The sequence below is a fragment of the Drosophila virilis genome, chromosome 2 (genome assembly GCF_030788295.1).
Source record: "Drosophila virilis strain 15010-1051.87 chromosome 2, Dvir_AGI_RSII-ME, whole genome shotgun sequence".
Taxonomy (NCBI): domain Eukaryota; kingdom Metazoa; phylum Arthropoda; class Insecta; order Diptera; family Drosophilidae; genus Drosophila; species Drosophila virilis.
In genome coordinates, this window is record NC_091544.1 from 34,276,836 (window position 1) to 34,288,715 (window position 11,880).

Consider the following 11,880-nt stretch of genomic DNA (forward strand, 5'->3'; position numbering starts at 1 on the left):
GCTCATCGAGTTGTAGAACATTAAACACGAGGTCACCGAGATACTTCGCCGAGGACACTTCCTATTGGTTAAGTGGCACTCCAATCATCCCGCCGTCAGGAACGACGAATCGGTAAAGGATGTAAACTTGGATGAAAACGCTGTCACTAGCGCACTTGGCGTAGCTTGGGATCAACGTCGTGATGTGCTACTATTTGAATTTAAACCCAAAAAATTGTATTCAACAGTCACAAAGAGGACTTTTCTCTCGACTACGTCTTCTTTGTTCGATCTATTAGGATTGCTGGCACCAATCATTATCGTCTCGAAAATCATCAAACAGGAGCTATGGCTGCTAAAACTCGCCTGGGATGAATCTGTTCCGCAATCACTTCTACAAGCATGGAGAAACTGCGTAATGTCTCTCAAGGAAGTGTCGTCGATTTTTAGTACCCCGTTTTTGCTTGCAAGCTGAGCTCACAGACATACAACTGCACGCTTTCTGTGACGCATCAATACGTGCTTACGGCTGTTGCATATATGTGCGTTCTACGGACTCGTATGGCAATGTCCAGGTTCAGATTCCGACTGCTAAATCTCGGGTGGCTCTTGTCAAGAAGCTGACGCTTCCTCGATTACAGTTAAGCGGAGCTCATCTGCTGAGTAAGTTATATACAACTGTCAGAAACATATTCATCGGCAAGCCGCACAGCGCGCATTTCTGGTCTGATTCGCAAATTGTCTTGCACTGGCTGCAGCAGCACTCTATCACCTTGTCGACTTTGTTGGAAATAGAGTATCCATTATACAAGATCAAACAGCAGCTGGAAAGTGGAGACATGTACCGTCAAAATTAAACCCTTCTGACATCGTGTCACGTGGATGCCCAGCTAATGAGCTCCAGCAATCAATTTGGTTTACAGGACCTGCGTTTCTGCGTGATTCCGAGACTCAATGGCCCTGCCAACAATTCGATAATGATTTGGACATGGACATCATCGATGCTGAAAAACGGAAGTCTACATTTGCTGCAATTATCGAAAGTAATTCTATTCTGGACTGGCTGAACGGAACTAGTTCATACATTCGGGCGCTTCGAGTTATGGCATATATGTTCCGGTTTTATCATATTGCCAAAAAGGAACACCCTGTCGAAAGTTCGCCATGCCCAGAAGCACTTCGCTACGCGTTGCACTGCATCATCAGGATCATCCAACAGCACTATTTCAAGGAAGATGTGCAATTGCTAAGGAAACAAAGAAATTTGAAAAGCAATCTGAAATTTCTCAGCCCCTTCATAGATGACACTTCTGGATACGAGCTCATTAAGGTTGGCGGCAGACTCGAGCATGCTGATATCCCCTCTCGTCAAAGGCATCCTTTACTTGTTCCCAAGGAATCGCAATCTCTCACAATTATGTTTGGCACCTTCACTTGCGCAATTACCATGCAGGACCAAAGGCATTAGTTGGAGTGCTGCGGCTTCAATTCTGGGTCATAAACGCAAGAGCTTTACCACGCAGCATTGTTCGTTCTTGTGTACACTGTCTCAGATATCGACCAGTTCTACTTCGTCAAGTCATGGGTTCCCTGCCACCTGAGCGCTTATCCACAGACAAGCCATTTCGCCACGTTGGAGTCGACTTCTTCGGTCCAGTAAACACCTATCGTCGAAAACGTGGCAAGGGTCCCACAAAATCCTTTATCACTATATATGTATGTCTGCATGGCCGTAAAGGCCGTTCACATTGAAATCGTGTCAGATCTTTCAACGAATAAGTTTTTGGAATCGTTGAAACGCATGGTTGCCCGTCGTGGACCAGTATCGCACATCTATTGTGACAACGCCACAAATTTTGTCGGAGCATCCATCAAGCTACTCGAGTTAAAGAAGTTCATGTTCAACACTAGCACTCAAGATGCTATCCTATCATATTGTTCCTCTGAAGAGATAACCTTTCATTTCATTCCCCCTAGGGCTCCACACTTTGGCGGTCTTTGGGAGGCCGCTGTCAAGAGCGCAAAGAGTCTGCTGTTGCGTACCCTAACACCCGGTTCACCTTTGAGGAAATGAACACTGCAGTCGTTGAGATAGACGCAGTACTCAACTCTCGCCCGCTGTCACTGCTATCATCTGATCCCAACGACTTCAGCGCTCTCACTGCAGGACACGCAGGACATGCACCGCGCGCTTTGCCCGAGCGTGAGATTATCACCAACAACATCTCCAACTTGGATCGTTACGAGCAGATCACACCTGTTAAACAGCAATGCTGGCGTCGTTGGTCTGCGGAGTATGTGAACGAGCTTCGAGCCAGGACAAAATGGCCTTCGGCTTCCCCAAATTTCACAGTTGACTCTATGGTCATCATACATGAGGACAACACACCGCCATTACACTGGAAATTAGGGCGTGTTAAGTCTGTTGTGAGTGGCAAAGATGACCGGGTTCGTGTCGCATATATTCGCACTGCCTCTGAACTCTGTTGCCGGCCAGTACATAATCTGGCTGTTCTACCTGTCTCTTGAAAGATAATTCTTTCAAAGCGGCCGGGATGTTCAGCCATATACCTCATAAATACATTAGTCAGGGTATTAATAGCAAAGTCAAAGCATATTATGTTAAGATTATACTAATTCTCTTTTATTTGAATGTCATAAGCACTCATACACATATACGAAGCCTCGCTCTCTTTCGAACTCTGTGATTGCTCGGTCCCTTTAATCTTAATTTATGTTAAGAAATCAGTTCTGTAAGCATCATCATAGGATCAGTCGTGTTGCTCATCAATTTGTAAAACCTTTATTAAAACTTCATACCATCTACACACGCCCACTTGAGATAAGATTCTGAAAAGGTCAAAAAAACGCTTTTGATCCAACAGTATGCTAGATGTATAGAGTGTTAAGTAGATAGGACAAAGAGAAATGTAATGGGAAATCCAAGCCCCGTTGGGTGAAAATTTACATGCTGTCCGGTAACCTATGCCCCTGCTCATAGCTGGGTATGGTTACTTCCCAAAGGTATACTGAAAGCAACGATTTTATTAGGGGTAGAGAAAGTTCGGTAGAGAAAACGTGATGCAAACTATTATAAGTTTTATGTAAGCACGCGAAAAGGATTGTGCATAGCGTAGTCTGTTGTGCACTTAGATGGGAATAATGGGCGATAATTTCTGGTTTGTCTAGCCGGAACAGAGAATTGAAGTCGCCCCAGTAGAAGAAGAATCGCCAATAATCAACTTATTTAGAAGGACAACACCGAGAATTTTCCTACGGTGGGTTAAGGAAAGGTCAAGGAAAAGAAGCCTGCTGGAGTAGGATGGCAACCGAAGCAGAAATCGCTTCTGAACAGATTCAATACGATCCTGGCTATTGTTACCAGATGCTAGAGCAGTATTCAAGGATAGGGCGAACAAGAGAGATGTACAGAAGTTTCTTTAGAAGAGGATCGTAAAACTCTTTAGACCATCGTTTAATGTGTTCAAGTACACCTTTTTCCTCATTAACGATGGTATCTGTGTAAAGATTGAAACAAAAGTTAGAATTAAAAAGAACGCCTAGATCTTTAACTGTTAGTATACGTTGCAAAGAGCTATTGTCGATTGCATAACTGACAAGATAAGGTGTAGTACGATTAAATGTCATAAACATACACTATGAATAGTTCAGATGCAATTGATTGGCCGAACACTAAAGTTGCATGGCGTTCAAATCGTCTTGTAGACTAGCATGGTGTAGGGGATTAGTGTATGATAGAATAAGTTTCACATCGTCCGCATACATGAGTACACGGGCATGTGATATAACAGAGGGGAGATCATTTATAGAAAGAGTAAATTTTAAAAGTCCAAGTTGACTACCTTGAGGAACACCAGAAGTAATGTGAACCTGTTTAGAGGTAGTCAGTCTCAGCATTACTTTTTGGATCCTAAATTTTAAGAAGAGACGAAGGGAAACCTATTTGGCCAAGTTTAAAAAGTCAAATGTCGTGGTACACAGAACCAAACGCTTTACTGAAGTCAGTGTAAATGACATCAGTTTGCATTTTCGAAAGGAAAGCATAATTTACCAAGGAAGTAAACTCAAGCAGATTGGTCGTAGTTGACCATGTTTAACAGGGGAAACAACTGATTTGCCGAAATGCTGCAAAATCGAGGTGATTATTTTTATACACTGAACCCATTAAAAATGGGTATTAGAGTATATTGTATTTGTGCAAAATCCAAATGTATATAACAGGCAGAAGGAAGCATCTCCGACCCCATAAAGTATATATATTCTTGATCAGCACCAATAGCCGAGACAATCTAGCCATGTCCGTCTGTCTGCCTGGCCGTATGTATGAACGCAAGGATCTCAGAACCTTTAAGAGATAGAGACTTGAAATTTTAGATGTTGGTGCTCCTAGTGCCTGTTCAGCTCGAGTTTCCGATAGTCGATAACTTACTCCGTTTCCAAGCAATCGATAAAAGTCGATATCGACTTCCTGTTTTTTGAGCAAATTGGGTAAATAATAAGAGCTAGAGCCACCAAACATGATATGTTGCTTCTAGAATATTAAATATATATCAAGTATCTTTCATTTTGTACCTATCGCTACCTCCCCGCTACCGCCCAACAGCTATAAATCAAGTTAATACCCCAACTTTTAATTCAAGCAATAATTAAAATGCAATTGACTTTTTCATAGTATACAAATATTCTATGGTATAATAAAATATACTGTAGAAAATTTCATAAAAATCGGTTAAGTAAAAACCAAAGCTGCAACTGCGCAATTGAATGAACCTATAAGAGCTAGAGACTTCAAATTTTAGATGAAGATGCTCCTAGTTCCCGCGCAGATGTTTGTTTCCGATAATCGATAACTTACTCCGTTTCCAAGCAATTTATACAAATCGATATCGATATCCGGTTTTTTGGGCAATCTTGGTAAATAATAAGAGCTAGAGTCAGCAAAATTTACATATAGCTTCTAAAATAAAATATATATATGCATTTGATGTTGGAAGAAGAGGGTTCAGTATATTCCCTAGTCGGGAGCTCCCGACTTGAACCTTTTACTTGTTTTTTTTTTTCTATTTTGTGGGTTTAATTCAATTAAACAAGCATTTACTCTTGTTTTCCTTTCACTTGGCTGTTGGTTATTCAGCGAGAAATTTAAGATTAAGCAATATTTAAAAGAAAAGAAGAAAAACTTAAGAACACGCACGATTAGGTCGCGTACGCGTCGCGTAATATTACTTGTCTTTCATAATTAATTTTACTATTATCAAATTTTAAGCATTTAATGCCTACTACTTGACTTGCTGGACATGTAAACTTATTGGCACATGGTAATTTTAATTGACACTTAGTAGTAACTAGGCCTGGGTGCACGTGGTGGACGCATTAAGTTGAGTGTACAGGTACTCCGCTAGGCACTCTAAGGTGGGTGCGTAGGCATTCAAATGAACAATGTACTTAGAGCCAGATTCGCATGATAGGCTATAAGGAGTCAGGCAATTAATATTTGACTCAACTATGCTGATCGTTATTAATAATATTTGCCCGTAGAAGACTGACACTGTATTTAATTATTTTTCAGTAGTCCTATTGCGAGTCGGGAATTGATAGAAAAATAATAATTTTCTCTAGCACGGACTAGAAAAACTTCTAGCGCCCAAATAACTTTTATCTTCCTTAGCTAGAGCGCCTGTTCGACTCGAAGGTTTCTAAAGTTAGTTAAGAGCGTGGTTAGCTATTGAAGCTATTTAGCCGGAGGTGGGTATAAGTTAGGCTTGCATTGGATCGAATATATGAGGCCACTAATGCATTTTAATACACTATTGAACGCTAGAGGGCTACTGCTAAAGTAGATACACCCACATACGACTGAAATTAATAATTACAAACATAAACTTTTATGTTCACCTTATCAAGTTCTTTGGCCTTGTTTGTTTTTATAGAGAGGGTATTATAATTTTTTCATGAAATGTGTAACGCATAGAAGGAGACATCTCCGACTCCATAAAGTACATATATTCTTTATCAGCATCGACAGTCGTTTTAAAGCTATCTTAATGAAACTTTGCAGAAGCCCCTCTTTCTGTTGCACGCAGCACATATGTCAAAACCAGCTGGATCGGACCATTATATCATATAGCTGCCATAGGAACGATCGGTCGAAAATTAAGTTGTTGGATGAAAAAACATTTTGCTTATCAAGATATCTTGACCTAACTCGGCTTAAATTAGTTTTACTATACTCCCCATATAAAGGCTAAGTCCTATTAAGATCGGACCACTATATCATATATCTGCCATAGGAACGATCGGTCGAAAATTAGGTTGTTGTATGGAAAACTTTTTTGTCATTTAAGATATTTTGATTAAACACTGCATTTAAAGGTTTCACTCTGCTCCCTCCATTTTTGCAAAATCTTATTCACATCGGATTACTATATCATATATCTGCCACAGTTTTCGGTCGAAAACTAGGTTTTTGATTAAAACCCTTTTTTGTTTATCAAGATATCTTGCCGAAACTTGGCATTAACTATTTTTTCTGCGCTTCTTAGATACGGGCAAAGCACCAGAAGCATTATGAAAAGGTTGGGTCTGCAAGGGTATTAGATCTTCGGCGTGCCGAATATAGCTTTTCTATCTCGTTAATATTTTAAATAATAAAATAATACATGAGTCTTCTTTATTCAATGTGGTGAATTCTACTACTAAAAGGGTCGATCTATTAGTAAGACTACAATGAAGAGTTGACGAATGTCATGACATACTTTTAGGCATAGCGGAAATTTAAGTGACAAGCGACACTAAACTGAAGAAGTGAGACGAATTGTGTCTTACACTATTGCAAATGTCATCATCATGAAGATGTAGAATGTACATATGTACATGGCTGTGCACAGTGGAATGAATATAACTTTTCAATAAGAATTAAAAACGCTGCTTGCATAACGCTTAAAATCTTAAATGATGTTCTTGCATGTCAAAATATATTTTTAACAAAAATCAGTAAATATATTCCTTTCTGTAATATATATTAAATTTGTGCTCCTCTTTTCGGGTATCGGGCATATAACATTTTTAATAGGGGTTTTAATGATGCGTTGTGTTTCGGGACGAATTAAGTTATCGGTCGTTTAGTATTAAGTATATTCTGAAAGTATGTATTTTTGCCCTCTGAATGTACGCACACTGTATTTGGCTTGTTGCCGCCATTACTTAAATGTTAAGCTCATTATTGTCATGAGTTCGAAGGCCGTACGAGGAAAGACTGCGGTAAGATTCGGAGTGAATATATATCTAAGCTCTAACCTATGTTATCAGTTTAGAATAAAACACTTGCACTAGCACGTTTTGCATTACGCTGTCTCTAGTAACATGGGAGTAACATGGCCGGGGGCCAGGCGTAAACCTTGCAGAGTTCAAATTGCAAGTCTACCTTCGTTTCGCACGTGACATGATCTTTTATTCGCAGTTCTTATTGTAAGAAACTGCAAGGGCGACTTGCGCTGAAGACAAGACGTGTTGTAACTTTGTTGTTACAGCGTGTGTACATAGACACAGCACAGGCAAGGCCTCCTCCCAGTTATAGAGCCAGCGTAAAATATAGCAGAAACCATCTCCGAGCTGAGTAGGATGACATAATGGTCACCCAGGAAAAGCCCACGCTTAAACGATGGCCAGGAGATAACTACCACGGCGAGTGGGACGCAGACAAAGCGGTCTAGTAGAATGGTGAGCACTGTATCACAAATGCAAGTTCCCGCTGTTACCGCACCACAAAGCCCCAGCACCGTGGATGTGGGCACAAATGTACAACCTGTCGGCACTGTGGCCGCGGGAGCGAGTGCACGAGCCAGCACATTGACAGGAGCGCCAAGCCCAAGCACGCAACTCTCAAGTACGCAAATCATGGATTTGATAAAGAGAGTCGCTGTGTTAGAGCACGAGTTGCAGAGGTCAAAAACTGGTCAAGCACATGTGAGTACAGTTACTGATCCCGTTAAGTTGAGTAGTGCTGGCGTGAGTGGTACAGCTAACCTGCCGCCATCTTTGCTCGCAGCATTGAGCGGAGAGCCATCGTCGAGTGGAAGTTTGAGTGAAACCCCAAATTCAAGAGTAAGTTTGAGTGAAACTGCAATTTTGAGTGGAACTACCATTCTGAGCAGATCGCCATCTTTGAGTGAGGCACTGCCTACGTCATTGAGTGGAAATTTGGGAACAAAGTTGCAAATGGTAGAACGGGCTACAGTTATGGATAACTGTTCTACAACGTCAAGCCGCTCGACGACATATTGCTTTGCAGGCATTGCACAGCCAACGTTCAGCTACACTCCGGCACAGGAGAACTAACAAGCGATAATTTTGGAGCCAACGCAGGCAACTGGGAACTTCGCATGGACGACTCTCAGGAACGATGTATGCCTGCCACGCAAATTACCAGATCTACCCGAGTTTGGAGGCCAACCTGAGGATTGGCCTATATTCTTCTGCGAGCTTACGGAAACAACTTTGGCGTTCAATTGTACAAATCTGGAGAATAACCAGCGATTGTTGAAGGCACTCAAAGGCGAAGCACGTGACACTGTGAAGTCGTTGCTTATACATCCCAGGAATATGATCAGCGTAATGGAACAATTACGTTTTGGATACGGCCGGCCAGAACAGCAAATACGCAGCCAGCTTATTAGTATTCGAGAGGTGCAGCCAATTCAGGAGCATAACATAGCTAAAATCGTGCCATATGCTACACGAGTGAGTAACCTTGCCGCCTTTCTACAATCGGCTAACGGGGAACAGCATTTAGCGAATCCTACACTGATGGAGGGTTTGGTCGCTAAACTACCACCAAGCAAGAGGGTGGAATGGGCCAGACACGCAGCTACGATTAGGCCTTTCCCGACAGTCGTACATTTTAGCGCGTGGTTATTGGACTACGCCAATATGATATGTACGATTGCGGACGTCGATAGTAAAGAGCAAGGGCGTAGAGAGCTGCATGCCACCATTGACCAGAATAATGAAGGGCGTCAACGAGGTCGCACCAAACAGTGTCCAATCTATAATGGACAACACGCAGTCAGGGACTGCAACGAGTTTAACTTAGCCTCTCCGCTAAAGAGGTGGACAGTCGTAAAAAGGCACCGGCTTTGTTTTCGTGTTTACGAGTTGGCCACATGGCAAGAGTCTGCAATAGGGCCAACGAATGCCAAGTTAATGGATGCCGAAAGAGACATCATCGACTCTCACATGATCATGATGCCATGAGTCACAATGCCAGCGGATCCTCACACAAGGGCACCGCAGCCAGCGGATGCTCAATCGACGCAACAAAGGAACTTAAGTTGTATCGATTCGGATGGACACCGCCTACTATTCCGCATATTGCTAGTGACATTGCACGGGGCCAATAAGCGGATCGATACGTACGCGCTCCTCGACGAGGGCTCGTCTGTAACGATGATCGACGACGAGCTACTGCGCGATCTAGATATCAAAGGGGAACGCAGGCAACCAGAGAGCCGACCACAGTGGTAAGTATGGAAGTTAGTGGAGCGGACAAGCGCAAACGGCATGTGTTGCGAAATGTGTACGCAGTGTCCAACCTGAGCTTACCAATGCAAAGCCTGCATCAACGTGACGTCCAAATGTGAGGCAACAGTGCACGTCTTCCAATGAAACCGTATCGCGGGGCGGTACCAAAACTTCTGATTGGACTTGACCATGCGCTTCTTGGACTGCCAACGCAAACAAAAAGATTTTCACCACAGGGACCATATGCCGCAGCCACTGAACTTGGTTGGGTGGTTTTTGGGCCGGTAAAAGATCAACCGACGGCAACGTCATCAAAATCATGCCTCCTAGCAGTGTCGCAGGAGGCTGCAATCCAAAAGATGGTAAACGACTATCTTGATATCGAAAACTTCGGTGTGGAGCTTACGCCACCAGTCGCAGCCAGAGACGATGCACGAGCACAGAGGATACTCGAAGACACTACAGTGAAAATAGGAGATCGTTACCAGACGGGTTTATTATGGAACCGTGACCGTTGAGTTGCCACGAAGCGATGATATGGCATACAAAAGATTGGTCAACATTGAGAGAAAGATGAAGCGTAACGATCAGCTTAAACAAGCCTATATGAAAATTAGGGACGAATATGTTCATAAAGAATATGCTCGACGATTAAAGCAGCATCAGGTCGCTTTTGTCTTCCGCACTTTGGAGTTGAAAATCCAAATAAGCACGGTAAGATATGATTGGTGTTCGACGCGGCAGCAAAGTTGGTGATATTTCATTAAATTCGGCATTATCCAAGGGGCCGCAGCACTATAAGTCGCTGCCGGCTATTTTCTTTCATTTTCGGGAAGGTGCCGTTGGCGTTTGTGGAGAGCACCGCACACTATGTGAACCCCTTGAATTCCCTGCAGTTTCAAGATTTAGACCCTGGCGCGGTTAAAGCTATTCTTGAATGACACTATGTGGACGACTATGTGGATAGTTTTGAAAGTGAAGGCGAAGCCATCACCATATCAACAAGAATAAGAGAAATACATGCAAATGCTGGATTTGAATTGTGCCAGTTTAATTCCAGTTCGCCAACGTAGCTGACGCGCTGGGCCAACAAGGGGCTGCTAGGAGCATCGGATTGGGCGAAGCTGAAGAAGATTCTAGGCGTGTGTTGGCAACCAGCCACGGACAATTTCAAATTCAACATGAAGTACCACAAAGTGTGTGCTAAATTTGGAGCAAATTCCTACGAAGAGGGAATTCTTGAGCTTGATCATGTCAACATTCGATCCTCTGCGATTTCTTAGCTGCCTCATGATAACTGAAAAGTTACTAATGCGTGAGATTTGACGACGAAATGTGCAACGGGATGAACCCTTACCAGATGAGCTCGCCCGGGCCTTTAGCAACTGGCTTTAGGATATGAACAACGTGGAAGGATTTCGGAGCTCGCGCCATTACTTCGGCCCAACACCTGTGCGGGCAATACAGCTGCACGTTCTTGTCGATGCTAGCCAGTCAGCATTCGCAGCCGTGACTTACCTGAGGGTCACCTACGACAACAACGATGTGCGAGTAAGCGTCGTATGTGCCAAGACGAAGTGTGCCCTAATGAAGACGATGTAATTCCACGACTGGAATTGCAAGCAGTCGTGTTAGGAACGAGGCTGATGGACACTGTCAAAAGGTAGCACAGTATAGCGATCAGCGATGCTATACTATGGACTGACTCCAAAACTGTGCTGCGTTGGATAGGCAGCACCTACTGTCGATATAAGCAGTTCGTCGGAAATCGAGTGAGAAAAATTTTAGAGTCAATAAAGGTTTCCCAATGGAGATGGGTACCTACTGCTGAAAATGCAGCAGACGACACAACGAGGCCTCATTGCCACGTTTTTGCGGCAGCCGGAAAGCACCTGGCCGCACGGAACACTCATCCTACGAAGGTGAAGAAGAGATGCCGAGTGAATTTGCCTTAGTTGCAGCAAATAACTTTTTCATTTTATTGCCTAGATTCTCTAGCTACAGTCGGCTGGTAAGGACGACGGCTTGGGTTTTAAGGTTCACGCGCTGGAGCCGTGGACAGAGGACTGAGCTTGAGAGATTCGGCCTCACCGCGACGGAGTGTGAGAATGCCGAGAACTTGCTGATACGGCGAGCGCAATGCAAAGCGTTCCCTGACGCGGTTCGAGCCTCGTACAATGAAGAATAAGTGGGTCATCGAAGCGACATGAGAGGGCTGGCGCCGTACTTGGATGAGAATGGAGTCTTGCGTGCGTATGGCAGGATCGATGCCGCACTGTGTATACCGCATAGTGCGAAAAGGCCAATAATATTGTCACACCGGCACTGACGAAACTAATTGTGTATCATTACCATGTAAAA

At 43.3% G+C, this 11,880-nt stretch overlaps 1 protein-coding gene across 1 annotated transcript; it reads left to right on the forward strand.

Annotated features, from left to right (window-relative positions):
- The first annotated feature begins 967 nt into the window (after positions 1-967).
- On the forward strand, positions 968-1,447 carry LOC138910997 (uncharacterized). Its single transcript, XM_070207666.1, has one exon. It carries the CDS (start codon positions 968-970, stop codon positions 1,445-1,447), a length of 480 nt encoding a protein of 159 aa, XP_070063767.1.
- The last annotated feature ends 10,433 nt before the right edge of the window (positions 1,448-11,880 follow it).

Excerpts from the sequence above, each read along its gene's own strand:
- LOC138910997 (XM_070207666.1), top strand. The coding sequence starts at position 968 with ATGGACATCATCGATGCTGAAAAACGGAAGTCTACATTTGCTGCAATT.